Genomic DNA, 19520 nt, shown 5'->3' with positions numbered 1-19520 from the left:
ACAGCCCCATGCCTTCCTCTTACATTCATCGGACCACAGACGTCAGAATGGATTAATTGCAAAGGAAATTCAGCTCTTTTACCTTTTTCAAATAGTTTTCTTATCGTTTTCCCTGCTAGGCAATGCTCACATATGGGCAAATCGACTTTTTCAATATTGCCTAACAATACCTCTTTGGCTAATCTATTCATACGTTGTTGACCAATGTGACCAAGTCTAGCATGCCACACACTCACATTATTATCATATGAATTAGGAGACGTGAAAAGGGAATAACAAACATTGGCATTATTATAGTCAACATTTAATATAATAAAATCATCTAGAAAATAACCACAACCATAGTAATTTGTATCCAAATACAAATCCACACCACTATTATGGAAGTTCATATTAAAACCAAGTTTAACCAACACTAAAACAGACACTTAATTCCGACGAATCTCCGAAGCATACAGCACATCATGCAGGAACAGAGTGCGTCCTCCACGCATGTTCAATTGGCAAGTGCTAATCCCTTTAACTTCAGCTCTAGAGTTATTTCCTACATAGATCCACTTAGTTCCAGTCGGAACTCGTCGAAATTCTACGAAGGATTCTCTATCCTTCGCTACATGGTATGTTGCTCCCGAATCTACAGTCCACAAAGGATTAGATTTAGCTAAGAATACAGAACTTGACACATTAGTAAAGCTCTTAAGAGTACAAGGGGTGAGTACCTTCTTTGACTCGCGACAATCGCGAGCGTAGTGACCCTTCTGGTCACAATTGTAACACTTCACCATTGAAATACTCTTCACTCGAGGACGTTTTCCTCTCTTATGTTGGTTAGCTCTTGGTTTCTTGCAAGAAGGACTCGGTCCCTTGCATTTCCACATATTGAACGAATCAATACGCTTGCGCTTAGAGCTCGAAGCTCCTTCTGAGCTGGAAGCAATATAGCAAATATGTGTTTCCTTCTCAAATGCCTTGAGGCAGTCCTCTGCTACCTCAAGGTGGCGCACAGCATCCTCAATTTCTTCCATAACATGGTCAAGAGCTTCTAGTGCTTCTTGCTTTTCAAGCACACATTGAATTTTCATATTCAATATTTCACAATTCTCGCCGTTCATTTTGTCTTCTTTGTTCAAATCAGCAATTATGTTCTTAGTTGCTGAAGTCATCGATCTAAACATATCAGACACATATGCACGAATTATTAATGCCTATCATTTATGCATCCATTTTGCATAGACCCATCATATTAATGAATAATTTTAAGTATGGTTTTAGAATCAAAAGGTCACTATGTTTCTAATCATCATCCAAAAATATCATAACTTAAAACTATCATTAATATAATCTTCTATGCAAAATAAGTTCAGTAAAGTCACTAAAACTTTCTTGAACTTCCCATGATGTATTGTAAATTAACATACTAATTTACAACAATAAATAACATTGAACTTTCAATAATCAAACATGTCCATTACACTAAGTAATATATTCAGACGAAAAAATATCAACATAGAAAGAGATATTTACATCTAAAACATCTCAAACTCATCTAAGAATTAAGTAGGGAAAGTCTTCTCTAATTTGTCAGTAATATTCTCTAAGAAATCTGAAGACACATCGGCCAACCACGGAAAAACTTTTGGAGAGCTCTCATGCCATCTCCAAGGCGCATTCACTCTGCGCCATGTGACACTCAATCCAAGGGTTAAAGTTTTGGTTAACTCGATCCTATAATATTCTCTTACAAAAGCTACTGCTAGCCTCCTATAATCCGGGACCACGTTGACCTCCTATAGGCGATCTAACACTGCTTGCCATTCAGGTGGAAGAGTGTTTATTAAGGCCAACACCTTCTCAAAATCTGGCATAAGATAACCACTCCAAATAATTTCTTCTATCATCTGATTGACCATGACCACGTGTGACACTACATCACCGTCATTCCACCGATAATTAGCTAATTCTGTTATTAGCCTTTTAATTCTTGCCTTTTCTTCGTCCGTTCTCGGAAATGCAGGCATGCGTGCATAATGCATTATAGTTCCTGCAACAAATGCAGAACAAAAGAGGGATACTTACAATCCACATAGACATAACTGAAAAAGAAACACATTCTTTTTCCTCCTTTTTTTTAAAATAAAATAGTCAACGGTCAAAGTCAACGGTCAACGGTGGTCAACACAGGTCAACGGTGGTCAATGACGGTCAACGGATGACCGGGTCAAGTCAACGGGTCTACCGGGTCGGGTCGGGTCGGGTCGGTCCGGTCGGACCGGCACATGCCCTGCGCGTGCGTGGGCAACCGCCGATGGACGTCACGATGACGTCAGCCGGCTCGTGCAAGGCACGCCGCAGTTCCCACATGCGCGTGCGGTGCACGCGCGAGTGCGTTACACTCGCCTGCGATTTCCACCGCTCGCGCATGCGTCGCACATGCTTGGGAACCATCTCGCACGCGCGACGGAGCCGAACACATTGGCCGCGTGTGACGGCGCGTCCGGCGGCGTCCGGTGGCAAGCCACCACTCGAAATTCTCGTAACAATTAGCTCTTCAACCCTAAGCAATCAGAAACGCAATTCAATCTACGGAAAATCAAAAAAACTAGGGGGAACAGTACAGCGTCGAGATTTTTCCGTCTCTTAATCAATTAACAGTGACGTTTAACGAAAAAACAATCAATTAAAACTTGTTTATAAACGTAAACAGTAATCAGGAAACATGATCAAGAGGCTTTGATAACAATGTTGGGAAGAGATTCGGGAAACGGGATTCCCAAAACAGTGATTCGACACAGAATCGAACACAAACGTAGTGGAAACGAGCCCAAGAAATTCATGAATCACCGATTCTAAGGCACATCACATAATCGAACGTACCTTGTTTCTACAGACTAAACCCCAGTGTTGCGAATCAAAGAGGAAGAATCCACGTTGTTCTTCAGAGGATTATTCTTTTCTGTTCTTCGGGAGAAAGCGGTTTGAGAAGACGTAAAAACTGAGAGAGCGTAATCTCACCTATTCAAAGTTACGTAACTTCTCATCCGTTAACCGCCTCCAAGATTTTCCCTTTATCTTTAATACTTTCCTCCATGGGCCCTCAACTCACAGGCCGGGCCTTTTGGGCCCAACATGGGCGGATGGGCCAACTCAGGCCCATCAAAAAAAAGGAAAATCTATCATAACGAACTTGGATATCGAATCCCAATTTAATTGCCAACGGCATCTTTGAAAACTCAAACCAAATGAGAATTTATTGGAGACATAGACATTCCGTGGAGAAAAGGAACCCAAGGATTGGTGCTCTGACTTGGAAAGAGAGGAATGAACAATGAAGGACGCGACCTTTTGTTGAATGATGGGCTGTTTTGGCTGGAACTTAGGTTTGAGCTCATGCGGTCTCTATCTATAAAATGGAGCCGCCGGCGAGCATGAAAGATTATGTAATACGGCAAGGGTCTCCTACTTTTGTACTACGGTAAGGGTATTCTCCTTTTGAAACACGCCAAGGGTCTTCTACGGCTTCTCACTCGAATGGACGGTGGTCCTTGAGTATGGAGATATGTTAAAAGAACCTTCTGTCCTTTAGAGGTAATCATGAGACATTCTCTTGGCAGTTGTCTTTTGAGTACTCATTACCATGCGTCTATCATCAGCAATGGGACACCAAGTGGAGAAAATTAGTCATCTTCACAGCAATTAATTGTTTGCCGTAAGTATTTCGCTGAATGTCCAAGTCAAAAACTCACCTCGTTCACTACTTTTGTATTTTCTTTTTCTTTGTTATGATATTTTTCTTTGATTTAAGTAATAGAGGTATGGGTGAGCACCGGGTCTGACTCAAACTGGGGGTTATCATGATAACCCCTTCCGTCCTTTAGGGGGTTATCATGAGACGTTCTCTTGACAGTTGTCTTTTGAGTACTCATTACCATGCGCCTATCGTCGGCATTGGGACCCCAAGTTGAGAAAATTAGTCATCTTCACAGCAATTAATTGTTTGCCATAAGTATTTCGCTGAATGTCCGAGTCAAAAACTCACCTTTTTCACTACTTTTGTATTTTCTTTTCTTTTATTTTGATATTTTTTTTTTTTTATTTAAGTAATAGAGGTACAGTGTGAGCACCGGCTTTGACTCAATGTGGGGTTATAACCCCTTCCGTCATGATAACCCCTTCCGTCCTTTAGGGGTTATCATGAGACATTCTCTTGGCAGTTGTCTTTTGAGTACTCATTACCATGCGCCAATCGTGGCAATAGGACTCCAGGTGGAGAAAATTAGTCATCTTCACAGCAATTAATTGTTTGCCGTAAGTATTTCGCTGAATGTCCAAGTCAAAAACTCACCTCGTTCACTACTTTTGTATTTTCTTTTTCTTTGTTATGATATTTTTCTTTGATTTAAGTAATAGAGGTATGGGTGAGCACCTAAGTCCGACTCAAACTGGGGGTTATCATGATAACCCCTTCCGTCATTTAGGGGTTATCATGAGACATTCTCTTGGCAATTATCTTTTGAGTACTCATTACCATGCGCCTAATCGTGGCAATAGGACCCATCTTCACAGCAATTAATTGTTTGAGAAAATTAGTCATCTTCACAGCAATGAATTGTTTGCACCGGCTTTGACTCAAGTATTTAACCCCTTCCGTCACTGAATGTCCAAGTCCAAAACTCACCTTTTTCACTAATTTTGTATTTTCTTTTTCTTTTGTTTTGATATTTTTCTTTGATTTAAGTAATAGAGGTATGGGTGAGCACCGGGTTTGACTCAACTCGGGGTTATCATGATAACCCCTTCCATCCTTCAGGGTTATCATGAGACATTCTCTTGGCAATTGTCTTTTGAGTACTCATTACCATGCGCCTATCATCGGCAATGGGACCCCAAGTGGAGAAAATTAGTCATCTTCACAGCAATTAATTGTTTGCCGTAAGTATTTCGCTGAATGTCCGAGTCCAAAACTCACCTTTTTCACTACTTTTGTATTTTCTTTTTCTTTGTTTTGATATTTTTTTTTATTTAAGTAATAGAGGTACGGGTAAGCACCGGGTATGACTCAACCTGGGGGTTATCATGATAACCCCTTCCGTCCTTTAGGGGTTATCATGAGATGTTCTCTTGGCAATTGTCTTTTGAGTACTCATTACCATGCGCCTATCGTCAGCAATGGGACCCCAAGTGGAGAAAATTAGTCATCTTCTCAGCAATTAATTGTTTGCCGTAAGTATTTCGCTGAATGTCCAAGTCAAAAACTCACCTTTTTCACTACTTTTGTATTTTCTTTTCTTTGTTTTGATATTTTTCTTTGATTTAAGTAATAGAGGGGTGAGCACTGGTCCGACTCAAACTTGGGGGTTATCATGATAACCCCTTCCGTCCTTAGGGGGTTATCATGGTGAGGTCCGAGTCAAAAACTCACCTTTTTCACTACTTTTGTACCAGCGTCTGATTCAAAAATTAGTCATCTTCACAAAGAATTAATTGTTTGTTATCATGATAACCCCTTCCGTCCTTTGTTAGAGTTATCATGAGACGTTCTCTTGGCAGTTGTCTTTATTACCATGCGCCTATCGTTGACAATGGGACCCTAAGTGGAGAAAATTAGTCATCTTCACAGCAATTAATTGTTTGCCATAAGTATTTTGCTAAATGTCCAAGTCAAAAACTCACCTTTTTCACTACTTTTGTATTTTCTTTTTCTTTGTTTTGATATTTTTCTTTGATTTAAGTAATAGAGGTACAGGTGAGCACCGGCTTTGACTCAATGTGGGGGTTATCATGATAACCCCTTCCGTCCTTTAGGGGTTATCATGAGACATTCTCTTGGCAGTTGTTTTTTGAGTACTCATTACCATGCGCCTATCGTCAGCAATGGGACCCTAAGTGGAGAAAATTAGTCATCTTCATAGCAATTAATTGTTTGCTGTAATGTACTACTTTTGTATTTTCTTTTCTTTGTTATGATATTTTTCTTTGATTTAAGTAATAGAGGTATGGGTGAGCACCGGGTCTCGACTCAACTCGGGGTTATCATGATAACCCCTTCCGTCCTTTAGGGGTTATCATGAGACGTTCTCTTGGCAGTTGTCTTTTGAGTACTCATTACCATGCGCATATCGTCGGCAATGGGACCCAAAGTGGAGAAAATTAGTCATCTTCAAAGCAATTAATTGTTTGCCGTAAGTATTTCGCTGAATGTCCGAGTCCAAAACTCACCTTTTTCACTACTTTTGTATTTTCTTTTTTTCTTTTTATGATATTTTTCTTTATTTTGATATTTTTCTTTGATTTAACCCCTTCCGTAATAATGAGGTACGGGTGAGCACCATGCGCCTATTGTCGGCAATGGGACCCCAAGTGGAGAAAATTAGTCATCTTCAAAGCAATTAATTGTTTGCTATCAATGAAAGTATTTCACTCCAAGTAAAACCACCTTTTTCCTACTTTTGTATTTTCCTTTATTTTGGGTTTTTCATTTAAGAGAGGTACGTTCTCTGACTTAGGAGTTATCATGATAACCCCTTTCGTTGTCTTTTGAGTACTCATTACCATGCGCCTATCATCGGCAATGGGACCCCAAGTGGATAAAATTAGTCATCTTCACAGCAATTAATTGTTTGCCGTAAGTATTTCGCTAAATATCCGAGTCCAAAACTCACCTTTTTCACTACTTTTGTATTTTCTTTTTCTTTGTTTTGATGTTTTTCTTTGATTTAAGTAATAGAGGTATGGGTGAGCACCGGTCCGACTCAACCTCACATTATCGTGATAACCCCTTCCGTCCTTTAAGGGTTATCATGAGACGTTCTCTTGACAGTTATCTTTTGAGTACTCATTACCATGCGCCAATCGTGGCAATGGGACCCCAAGTGGAGAAAATTAGTCATCTTTACAGCAATTAATTGTTTGCCGTAAGTATTTCGTTGAATGTTCGAGTACAAAACTCACCTTTTTCACTACTTTTGTATTTTCTTTTCTTTGTTTTGATATTTTTCTTTGATTAAAGTAATAGAGGTACGGTGAGCACCAGTCTAACTCCAAGCTGGAAACCGGACCGAACCAACCGGTTCAAGGGCTGAAAGCGGCGATTCCCGGATTGAACCAGTTTGGAATCGGTCCTGTAAATAATAAACACTTTTGCACACATGGAGAATCGAACCGTGGTCTTTGACATGAAGAAATATCAACATAATCACTTCACCAATATTTGATTTTGGAGTGAAATGGAGCAATGTTAATATTTTACAATAATAATTTGATTTTTTTTCAACAAAACAAAAAAGACCGATTCCAAATACTAGAATTGGCCAGTTCAGGTTCTCGATACCAATGTTTGGAATCAAAAGTCACGGCGTCGGCTTCCAGTTCTATGCCAAGATGTCGCATATGCTGAGATAATACTATATTATTCTTATGAGCTTTTCGTATTGCAGGCCAAATCGTCACTTATTCGTTCAATGAAAAATGTGAAACACAAGTTTAATCAAATTAATTAATTCAAATTCACCATTAAATACAACAATGAAAAAATAAACATAAATCCAAATATATCTAATAATATAATCGATTAACGTCATTCACGAAAATAAGTAAACTTATGTAAGCCTATCTACCAGACTACCATTATCTTAAACAATTAAAGCCTAAGCCAGAGACTAAAGTCAAGTTTCTACAGTTTTCCTTTTTAATCTCTGCTATATTCATTCAGTTAGAAACACTTGGGGTAGAGTTCCACGTAATAGACCTTTATTTGGTCAATTGTATTCAACGATAGTAAATGTTAATTAATGGAGAAAAATGTGTAAGGTGAACGGTTTGGGTGTGGTATGTGCAATAATAATAATAATAATAATAATAATAATAATAATAATTTGATTATGAGTAGTATTAGAGAAAGTATCCGGGAAGTTCAAAAGGTTTGCTTTTTCCCAAATTATTTAGTTGTTTATTTATAAGATAAAGCCTATTATAATATATACATATTCATAGGAGGAGTCTAGCTTAGAGAAGGAATAATCAAGTTTAATTTTCTTTTTCTTTTTTTTTAACTTCGAAAAATAATATGTATAAGAACTTTGCTAACATAACAGTTTTCCGGCTATTATAAGAATAACAACTTCTTGTGAGTCACGCATTCTTCAAAAGTGAATCCCACAATAATGTATAATTATTTGTTGTTTGATTTTTTTGTGATCCAAAACAAACTGTTATTCTCACAATAAATTAAAAACCGTCATCCAATCACATTTCTCTACGTTTAATTACTGAAAATGAGTCAGATTAATGCACGGTAACAAGTGACCCAGAAGTACAAGATAACAGTCCAAAGATAGGAAAAAGAATTTTCAATGCACGTTGAAGAACATTGCAAATTAAAACTCTATTCTCTTTTTAGCATGTCATAAATAAATATACAAGTTTGAAAGCAGAAGTAATGTTTCTTATCAGGGAAAATGACCCAAAGGCCTACCTAGATTAGATTAGATTAGATGTACTAGTGTCGCACTAATGAGCACCAAATATTATCTTATGGCCTCTTAGTAGGAAAATAGGGGTGAAAATTCTGGCTCCAAAATGAGGGTAGAGTATTGAAAGAGGATCTTGTCACTCACTTTCGTCTCCCCTTGGCCTTATCCTACATTAACAACTTCAAACCTGCCAAAGGAAGCAGCCAGGAAGATACACATGGTTTGGTGCGAAGACCTGAGCTACTTCGAAAGTCCAGAGACATCTATCTTTGAATTTCCACTAAATGAGGCTGATAAATAGCTAAGTTAACCCAAGCCCACTTCACTCATCCTTCATTCCAATTTCCAGATATCAGCAAAATGGGACATCAATGCTTCAATTGCATGAAGTTCCATCTGTGCTATTTCATTTTTCTTGCTACTTTTGCGCTCCACTTGGACTGGGGCTCTTCTGCTACCAACGAAACGGACAAACTGTCATTGCTTGCATTTAGAGTTGCAATAACCGAGGATCCGTTCGGGGTGCTGCGCTCATGGAATGACACTGTCCACTTCTGCAAGTGGTATGGTGTCGCATGTAGTCTCCGGCGCCAACGAGTCACTGGGCTGGACCTTCAATCCAAGAGCCTCTCGGGGTCCATCTCTCCACACATTGGAAACTTGAGTTTCCTTAGGGAATTGAAACTCTGGATCAATAATTTTGGTGGTGAAATCCCTACACAAGCAGGGCAGTTAGGCAGGCTACGTATCTTTTTTGTTGAGAATAATTCTTTGGCGGGTGAAATCCCGAAGAATCTGTCGAGTTGCTCCAGCCTTACATTACTTGGGTTGACCGGCAACCAACTTACTGGACGAATTCCCATCGAGCTTGGTTTGCTGTCGAAGCTTCAGCTCCTCCTGGTAAGTTCTAACAATCTAGTGGGAAATATTCCTGCATCCTTAGGGAACCTGTCTTTGTTAGAACAACTTTATCTTGCTCGAAACAACTTAAGTGGAAGTATTCCCGAAGCTCTAGGAAATTTGATCAGCATAAGAGGATTGCTTTGGGAGCGAATTTGTTGTCCAGTTCAATTCCTCGTACGATCCTGAATTGCTCGTCCCTGGCGTTGTTGGACGTGCCTGTAAATCAACTGCAAGGAAGTCTCCCAGCAGACATAGGCTTCACACTTCCCAACCTCGAATTTTTCGGGACATCCCTTAACCAGTTCACCGGACCAATTCCTCCCTCGATATCTAATGCCACAAATCTAGTAGAGCTCGAAACTGTCTTGAACAATCTTTCAGGGGGCGTGCCTTCTTTGGAAAATCTGCACAAGCTTAAGAGGTTTTTTGTTTCCGCCAATCATCTTGGAAGTGGACTCCACGACCTAAGCTTCCTTTGCTCTTTGAGAAATGCCACTGGGTTGGAAAAGTTGAGGATAGACGACAACAGTTTCGGTGGGATTATGCCCGATTGCCTCAGTAATTTTTCGACGACCCTCACTGAGTTGAATACAGGCGGGAATCCTACTTTTGGGGAGATGCCTAGAGAGATTGGAAACCTGGTGAATTTGAGAAGACTATTTATGCATTCCAACGGGCTTTCCGGTGGCGTCCCCTCCAATATAGGGAACCTTCGAAATCTAGTTGAGCTGAGATTGGACAATAACAAACTTTCTGGGGTAATCCCATCCTCTCTTGGAAATCTAGAGAAGTTGCTTAAATTAGGTCTTAGTGGGAATAGCTTTGAGGGAACCATCCCTTCAAATCTATCCAAGTGCCAACAATTAATAGGCCTCGATCTTTCTGATAACAACCTGAGTGGTACAATACCTCCAGAGGTTATAGGTCTCTCATCATTGTCGTATATTCTGAACTTGTCTCAGAACCACTTGACTGGAGTCCTTCCATTTGAAGTGGGGAATTTAAAACTTTTGGCTTACTTGGATGTCTCTGGTAATGTGTTGCGTGACGAAATTCCAGCCAGCCTAGGCAAGTGTGAAGGATTGTTAGTTTTGAAAATGCAGGATAACTTCTTTCACGGTTCCATTCCCCATTCTATTAGTTCATTAAGAAGCATCGAGGAACTAGATCTTTCGCATAACAACTTATCGGGTGAAATTCCTAAATTCTTGGAGGCGTTCGACTTCCTGAGAATTTTGAATTTGTCTTATAATGATTTTGAAGGGATGCTACCAATGGAAGGAATCTTTAAGAACATGAGCGCCACTTTTGTGATCGGAAATGACAAGCTCTGTGGAGGAATGCTTGAATTTCAGCTCCCTAAATGTTCTTTTGGTGCTTCCCAAACAAAGAAGTTTGTCCGTAAATTGCAACTCGCCATCTTTATTTTTCTTGGGTTTCTTGGCGTAGCTCTTGTTCTAGCTTCTCTGTATCTTTATCGGCTGAAAAGGAAGAGGAAGGAATCAGTTTCCACTTCAAATTTGGATGTCTTATAGAACAATTGTGCAAGCGACAGACAATTTCTCTTCAGAAAAATTGATTGGTGTTGGTGGCTTTGGATCTGTTTACAAGGGGATACTTCATGAGAATGGGAACATAGTTGCCATAAAGGTGCTGAATTTACTGCACCGTGGCGCTTTGAAGAGCTTCATAGATGAGTGCGAGGCTTTTAGGAACATCAGACACCGCAATCTTTTAAAAGTACTGACAGTATGCTCAGGTATTGATTATTAAGGTAATGATTTTAAGGCTTTAGTTTATGAATACATGGTCAATGGAAGCCTAGAAGATTGGCTGCACCCATATCCTAGGCAAGATGGGGGAAACAGCCATACCAAAAAATTGAATTTTGTTCAGAGGATAAATGTTGCTATTGATGTTGCTTCTGCGTTAGATTATCTTCATCACCAATGCCAAAGACCCATGGTTCATTGTGATCTAAAGCCTTCCAATGTCCTCTTGGATGCTGAGAAGGTTGGGCATGTTGGCGACTTTGGTTTAGCAAAATTTCTCCTCAATACCTCCTCTAATGCTTCAGCCAATCAGATGAGTTCTGCTGGTGTAAGAGGAACAGTTGGGTATGCTGCTCCTGGTATCTCTCTCTCTCTCTCTCTCTCTCTCTCTCTCTCTCTCTCTCTCTCTCGCATGCACGCATGCAAACGCACATACACAACCCACGCATTCCCGCATAATAATTGCTGTGTTGATATTTATGGACTGCAGAGTATGCAATGGGAAGTGATGTTTCAAGAGAAGGAGATGTCTATAGTTATGGCGTGCTCCTACTAGAGATGTTCATAGGATTGAGCCCAACAAACGAGATGTTCAAGGACAACTATAGTATTCGCAATTTTGTTGCAGAAGCTGTGCCTGAACGAGTCTTGGAGATTACTGATGACATTCTTCTGCAAGAAAGAGAGCAGTATGAGCCCCAGTGGTCCTCTGTATGGGCATTGCCAGACAAAAGACATAATTCAAGAGAGTTTGGCGACATTATATGAAATTGGACTTGCTTGCTCCGTTGTGGCGCCTAGAGAACGGGTGAGTATCACCGAAGTTGCAGTTCAGCTGCGTTTGATCAGGAACAAACTCTACGCATCTGGTTTCCATGGATAATCATGACAGGAAAAGAGATGAAATACCTTAGCAACGACTGACTGCCTGTGCTCTTTTCAGAAGTCCGGTGTTATTTATTTCTGCACTTGCCCATTGCTCTCGCTTCCTCTCAATCTTGCGTAAGCAGGCTCATATGTATTTTCAGGTACTACTGATTGCTGTGATATAGGAATGATAAACTTGTGCACTACTAAATGCACAGATAAATGAGTACACAGTTCCCATGCGAAGGGTCTAGGTATCTGCAAATGCAATTTGAACCTTGAAGTATCTCTTGTTTACAACCAGAATTCCTATTTTTATCATATTAAATCATATATATCCTTACTCAAGAATGATCCGCATGCAAGTTTAAGTACCAGTGTCGTATACTGCATGCAGTTGCGGGGTTGCATCCTGCAAGATATGTTCACGGGAAAAAGACCCACATATTGATTGTCATGGATGTTGGAAACCTTCAGTTGGCGCTCTTCTGGATATGCCCCAAATGGGCAAACCCAATAGGTGCTTAATAGATGAACTCACATGCTGAAAGAAGTACCCTGCAGTTGGAGGGCCTGCTTGTCTGATGATGAATTCAGCATCCGTATCTTCCCCTCTGAAAAATGTGACTTCATTTGAGATTTCGTACCTTTGCTACGTGAATGCTTCTCACCGTCCAGCGACCTTTTGCACTGAGAGGTCCTCAAGTAGACATGATTCTGTGCATTTAAACAAGCATGCCCGAGCTTGTCTACCTGGTTCAAAACAAAAGGCACATTTTCCATCTTTTCCATCTTTTCTCTCGGGGAGAATGCATGAGACCGCTCAATTGTCCTGTGGCATCAAAACTTTGCTAAAAATTTCGATGGAAAGCCCATGCTCGCTACAAGATAAAAGATAAATAGCAACCATATCTTACCAAACAATGATTACTAAGCAACATCACAATTTTTGTCATCCTAAAAATCTCTCATATATTCCAAATCTAAATTAATCTTCCTTATCCTGTAAGAATTTAAATCAATTTCCTAAAGCAATTCAAATTTCATTAGCTTTTTCCCCTTATTAAAACATTTTTTTTCCATTTTTACCTCTCGTGTGTATGCCATAATTTATGGAATCCGACGTGTTATTATGCTGCATTTTTTGCTCATGTTGAATCACACTGATTTTCAAATCATGTCCGAACTTTTGGAAATGCTTTTTTTGATTTTCAGAAATGAGCATACTATGTAATACTTGTTGCCAAAATCTTTCGCTCACAAGGTTCACAACTTTTTAAAATTGCGCTGGAAATTTGTAGATATAATTGTTAGGCTCACCAAGCACGGAAGATTATGTAAGATGCCAAGGGTCTTCTGCTTTTGTAATACGGCAAGGGTCTTCTGCTTTTGTAATATGGCAAGGGTCTTCTGCTTTTGTAATACAGCAAGGGTCTTCTCCTTTTGAACCACACCAAGGGTCTTCTACGGCTTCACACTCGAATGGACGTGTGGTCCTTGAGTATGGAGATATGTTAAAAGAACCTTCTGTCGTTTAGGGGTTATCATGAGACGTTCTCTGGGAAATTGTCTTTTGAGTACTCGTTGCCATGTGCCTATCATCGGCAATGGGACCCCAAGTTGAGAAAATTAATCTTCACAGCAATTAATGTTTGCCATGAGTATTTCGCCAAATGTCTGAGTCTAAAACTCACCTTTTTCACTACTCTTGTATTTTATTTTTCTTTGTTTTGATATTTTTCTTTGATTTAAGTAATAGAGGTATGGGTGAGCACTGGGTCTGACTCAATCTAGGAACCGGACCAAACCAACCGGTTCAAAGGCCAAAACCGGCAGTTCCCAGATTGAACCAGTTTGGAATCGGTCTTTCAAATAATAAACACTTTTGCACACATGGAGAATCGAAATGGAGAAATACCAACATAATTACTTGACCAATATTTGATTTTGTAGTGAAATGGAGCAATGTTAATATTTTATGATAAAAATTTGATTTTTTTTTCAACAAAACAAAAATTAGACCGGTTCTAGATACTAGAATCAGTCAGTTCAAGTTCTCGATACCAATGTTTGGAATCAAAAGTCACGGGGTCAGCTTCCAGTTCTATGCCAATATGTCGCATATGCTAAGATAATACTATATTATTCATATGAGCTTTTCGTATTGCAGGCCAAATCGCCACCTTTTGTGTTCAATGAAAAATGTGAAACGCAAGTTTAATCAAATTAATTAATTCAAATTCACCGTTAAATACAACAATGAAAAAATAAACATGAATCTAAGTATATCTAATAATATAATTAATTAACGTCATTAATGAAAAGAAGTAAACTTATATTAGCCTATCTACCAGACTACCATTATCTTCATCAATCAAAGCCTAAGCCAGAGACTAAAGTCAAGTTTCTACAGTTTTCCTTTTTAATCTCTGGTATATTCATTCGGTCAGAAACACTCTGGGTAGAGTTCCACGTAATAGACCTTTATTTGGTCAATTGTATTCAACGATAGTAAATGTTAATTAATGGAGAAACCTGTGTAAGGTGAACGGTTTGGGTGTGGTAAGTATGTGCAATAATAATAATAATAATAATAATAATAATAATAATAATTTGATTATGAGTAGTATTAGAGAAAGTATCCGGGAAGGTCAAAAGTTTTGCTTTTTCCCAAATTATTTAGTTGTTTATTTATAAGATAAAGCCTATTATAATATATACAGATTCATAGGAGGAGTCTAGCTTAGAGAAGGAATAATCAAGTTTAATTTTCTTTTTCATTTTTTTTAACTTCAAAAAATAATATGTATAAGAACTTTGCTAACATAATAGTTTTCCGGCTATTATAAGAATAACAACTTCTTGTGAGTCACGCATTCTTCAAAAAGTGAATCCCACAATAATGTATAATTATTTGTTGTTTGATTTTTTTTTGTGATCCAAAACAAACTGTTATTCTCACAATAAATTAAAAACCGTCATCCAATCACATTTCTCTACGTTTAATTACTGAAAATGAGTCAGATTAATGCACGGTAACAAGTGACCCAGAAGTACAAGATAACAGTCCAAAGATAGGAAAAAGAATTTTCAATGCACGTTGAAGAACATTGCAAATTAAAACTCTATTCTCTTTTTAGCATGTCATAAATAAATATACAAGTTTGAAAGCAGAAGTAATGTTTCTTATCGGGAAAATGACCCAAAGGCCTACCTAGATTAGATTAGATTAGATGTACTAGTGTCGCACTAATGAGCACCAAATATTATCTTATGGCCTCTTAGTAGGAAAATAGGGGTGAAAATTCTGGCTCCAGAAATGAGGGTAGAGTATTGAAAGAGGATCTTGTCACTCACTTTCGTCTCCCCTTGGCCTTATCCTACATTAACAACTTCAAACCTGCCAAAGGAAGCAGCCAGGAAGATACACATGGTTTGGTGCGAAGACCTGAGCTACTTCGAAAGTCCAGAGACATCTATCTTTGAATTTCCACTATATGAGGCTGATAAATAGCTAAGTTAACCCAAGCCCACTTCACTCATCCCTCGTTCCAATTTCCAGATATCAGCAAAATGGAACATCAATGCTTCAACTGCATGAAGTTCCATCTGTGCTGTTTCATTTTTCTTGCTACTTTTGCGCTGCACTTGGACCGGGGCTCTTCTGCTACCAATGAAACTGTTAGAATTTAAATGTGCGCTGAAGCATGGTATAGTTTATATTTGATAGAGGATGGACAAGCGACAAGGATAGGATCTTTTGAGAAGGTTTATGGGACAAAGATAGTTTGTGTTGGTGAGGGAGCATGATGTGTGGTTTTTATGGTTAGCTCCCTTACCCAAAACATGGAGCACTTGCTCCTTTATATAGCTGCCAAAGTTGGTGGAGGAAGTCTCTAGACTTCTCTAACATAAGATGAAACTTCTAGACACATGAGCCTTCTAGACACATGAGCTTGTAGACAATTCTAGAGACTTCTCTTACATGTTGGACATTTTCCTCTTTCTTCTAGAAAATGTTTTCTTCTTTCTTCTAGAAAATTCATCTAGGGAATTCTAGAGAATTCTAGAAGTTTACCAACTCTAGGAAATTCTAGAAAATGGATCACCATTTCCAACATAAACGGACAAACTGTCATTGCTTGCATTTAGAGTTGCGATAACCGAGGATCCGTTGGGGGTGCTGCGCTCATGGAATGACACTGTCCACTTCTGCAAGTGGTATGGTGTTGCATGTAGTCTCCGGCACCAACGAGTCACTGGGTTGGACCTTCAATCCAAGAACCTCTCAGGGTCCATCTCTCCACACATTGGAAACTTGAGTTTCCTTAGGGAATTGAATCTCAGGAACAATAATTTTAGTGGTGAAATCCCTACACAAGCAGGGCAGTTAGGCAGGCTACTTATCTTTTTTGTTGATAATAATTCTTTGGCGGGTGAAATCCCGAAGAATCTGTCGAGTTGCTCCAGCCTTACTTTCCTTGGGTTGGGGGGCAACCAACTTGCTGGACGAATTCCCATCGAGCTCGGTGTGCTGTCGAAGCTTCGGCTCCTCCAGGTAAGTTTAAACAATCTAATGGGAAATATTCCAGCATCCTTTGGGAACTTGTCTTCGTTAGAAAAACTCTATCTTCCTCTCAACAACTTAAGGGGAAGTATTCCCGAAGCTCTAGGAGATTTGATCAGAATAAGAAAGATTTCTTTGGGAGGAAACTGGCTGTCCGGTTCAATTCCTTGTGCAATCCTGAATTGCACATCCCTGGCGGAGTTGGACGTGACGGTAAATCAACTGCAAGGAAGTCTCCCAGCAGACATAGGCTTCACACTTCCCAACCTCGAAATTTTCAGGATATCCTTTAACCAGTTCACCGGACCAATTCCTCCCTCGATATCTAATGCCACAAATCTAGTAGATCTCCAAATTTCGATAAACAATCTTTCAGGGGGCGTGCCTTCTTTGGAAAATCTGCACAAGCTTCAGAGGTTTTTAGTTTCCGCCAATCATCTTGGAAGTGGAGGACCCCACGACCTAAGCTTCCTTTGCTCTTTGGGAAATGCCACTGGGTTGAAATGGTTGAGGATAGACGACAACAGTTTCGGTGGGATTATGCCCGATTGCCTCAGTAATTTTTCGACGACCCTCACTAAGTTGAATAGAGGCGGGAATCCTACTTTTGGGGAGATGCCTAGAGAGATTGGAAACCTGGTGAATTTGGGAAGCCTATATATGCATTCCAACGGGCTTTCGGGTGGCGTCCCCTCCAATATAGGGAACCTTCGAAATCTAGTTGAGCTGAGCTTGGACAATAACAAACTTTCTGGGGTAATCCCATCCTCTCTTGGAAATCTAGAGAAGTTGACTGTAGCACAATTTAGTGGGAATAGCTTTGAGGGAACCATCCCTTCAAATTTATCCAAGTGCCAAAACTTAGTAGAGAGCTCAACCTTTCTGATAACAATCTGAGCGATACAATACCTCCAACGGTTGTAGGTCTCTCATCATTGTCGATTCTTCTGAACTTGTCACGGAACCACTTGACCAAAGTCCTTCCATTTGAAGTGGGGAATTTAAAACTTTTGGCTTACTTGGATGTCTCTAGTAATGTGTTGTGTGACGAAATTCCAGCCAGCCTAGGCAAGTGTGAAGGATTGTTAGTTTTGAAAATGCAGGATAACTTCTTTCACGATTCCATTCCCCAATCTATTAGTTCATTAAGAAGCATCGAGGAACTAGATCTTTCGCATAACAACTTATCGGGTGAAATTCCTAAATTCTTGGAGGCGTTCAACTTCCTGAGAATTTTGAATTTGTCTTATAACGATTTTGAAGGGATGCTACCAATCAAAGGAATCTTTAAGAACACGAACGCCACTTCTGTGATCAAAAATGACAAGCTCTATGGAGGAATGCCCAAATTTCAGCTCCCTAAATGTCGTTTTGGTGCTTCCCAAACAAAGAAGTTTGTCCGTAAATTGCAACTCCCCATCTTTATTTTTCTTGGGTTTCTTGGTGTAGCTCTTGTTCTAGCTTCTCTGTATCTTTATCGGCTGAAAAGGAAGAGGAAGGAATCAGTTTCCACTTCAAGTTTGAATGTGTCTTATAGAACAATTGTGCAAGCGACAAACAATTTCTCTTTAGAAAAATCGATTGGTGTTGGTGGTTTTGGATTTGTTTACAAGGGGATACTTCATGAGAATGGGAACATAGTTGCCATAAAGGTGCTGAATTTACTGCACTGCGGCGCTTTGAAGAGCTTCATAGACGAGTCCGAGGCTTTTAGGAACATCAGACACCGCAATCTTTTGAAGGTACTCACGGTATGCTCAGGTATTGATTATCGGGGTAATGATTTTAAGGCTTTAGTTTATGAATACATGGTCAATGAAAGCCTAGAAGATTGGCTGCACAGGCAAGATGAGGGAAACGGCTATACGAAAAAATTGAATTTTGTTCAGAGGATAAATGTTGCTATTGATGTTGCTTCTGCGTTAGATTATCTTCATCACCAATGCCAAAGACCCATGGTTCATTGTGATCTAAAGCCTTAAAATGTCCTCTTGGATGCTGAGATAGTTGGACATGTTGGCGACTTTGGTTTAGCAAAATTTCTCCTCAATACCTCCTCTAATGCTTCAGCCAATCAGATGAGTTCTGCTGGTGTAAGAGGAACAGTTGGTTATGCTGCTCCTGGTATCTCTCTCTCTCTCTCTCTCTCTCTCTCTCTCTCTCTCTCTCTCGCATGCACGCATGCAAACGCACGCGCACAACCCACGCAGTCCTGCATAATAATTGATGTGTCGATATTTATGGACTGCAGAGTATGCAATGGGAAGAGATGTTTCAAGAGAAGGAGATGTCTATAGTTATGGCGTCCTCCTACTAGAGATGTTCATAGGATTGAGCCCAACAAACGAGATGTTCAAGGACAACTATAGTATTCGCAATTTTGTTGCAGAAACTGTGCCTGGACGAGTCTTGGAGATTACTGATGACATTCTTCTGCAAGAAAGAGAGGGCTGTATGAGCCCCGGTGGTCCTCTGTATGGGCATTGCGAGACAAAAGACATAATTCAAGAGAGTTTGGCGATATTATATGAAATTGGACTTGCTTGCTCCGTTGTGGCGCCTAGAGAACGGGTGAGTATCACCGAAGTTGCAGTTCAGCTGCGTTTGATCAGGAACAAACTCTACGCATCTGGTTTGCATGGATAATCATGACCGGAAAAGAGATGAAATACCTTAGCAACGACTGACTGCCCGTGCTCTTTTCAGAAGTCCAGTTTTATTTATTTCTGCACTTGCCTATTGCTCTGGCTTCCTCTCAATCTTGTGTAAGCAGGATCATATGTATTTTCAGGTACTACTGATTGCTGTGATATAGGAATGATAAACTTGTGCAGTACCAAATGCACAGAAAAATGAGTACACAGTTCCCATGAGAAGGGTCTAGGTATCTGCAAATGCAATTTGAACCTTGAAGTATATCTTGTTTACAACCAGAATTCCTAT

The 19520-nt window shown here is 39.7% G+C and overlaps 3 protein-coding genes across 3 annotated transcripts; all 3 read left to right on the top strand.

Moving 5' to 3' along the window:
* Positions 1–8828: 8828 nt before the first annotated feature.
* Positions 8829–10906, top strand: LOC104435515 (probable LRR receptor-like serine/threonine-protein kinase At3g47570). The gene is made up of 2 exons (XM_039307147.1): positions 8829–9368; positions 9461–10906. The coding sequence occupies exons 1-2, from the start codon at positions 8829–8831 to the stop codon at positions 10904–10906; spliced, it is 1986 nt and encodes a 661-aa protein (XP_039163081.1).
* Positions 10907–10979: 73 nt separating this feature from the next.
* LOC120290758 (probable LRR receptor-like serine/threonine-protein kinase At3g47570) lies at positions 10980–11911 on the top strand. Its single transcript, XM_039307146.1, has 2 exons — positions 10980–11502; positions 11634–11911. Exons 1-2 carry the CDS (start codon positions 11178–11180, stop codon positions 11909–11911), a joined length of 603 nt encoding a protein of 200 aa, XP_039163080.1. The 5' UTR covers positions 10980–11177.
* Positions 11912–15025: 3114 nt separating this feature from the next.
* Positions 15026–19223, top strand: LOC104435516 (LRR receptor-like serine/threonine-protein kinase EFR). The gene is given in 4 exon segments (XM_039307145.1): positions 15026–15045; positions 16163–17333; positions 17681–18701; positions 18829–19223. Coding segments are annotated over 4 exon segments (2607 nt in total).
* The last annotated feature ends 297 nt before the right edge of the window (positions 19224–19520 follow it).

Source organism: Eucalyptus grandis, chromosome 2, assembly GCF_016545825.1.
Source record: "Eucalyptus grandis isolate ANBG69807.140 chromosome 2, ASM1654582v1, whole genome shotgun sequence".
Lineage (NCBI taxonomy): Eukaryota > Viridiplantae > Streptophyta > Magnoliopsida > Myrtales > Myrtaceae > Eucalyptus > Eucalyptus grandis.
This window is presented reverse-complemented; position numbering and strand designations above follow the sequence as displayed.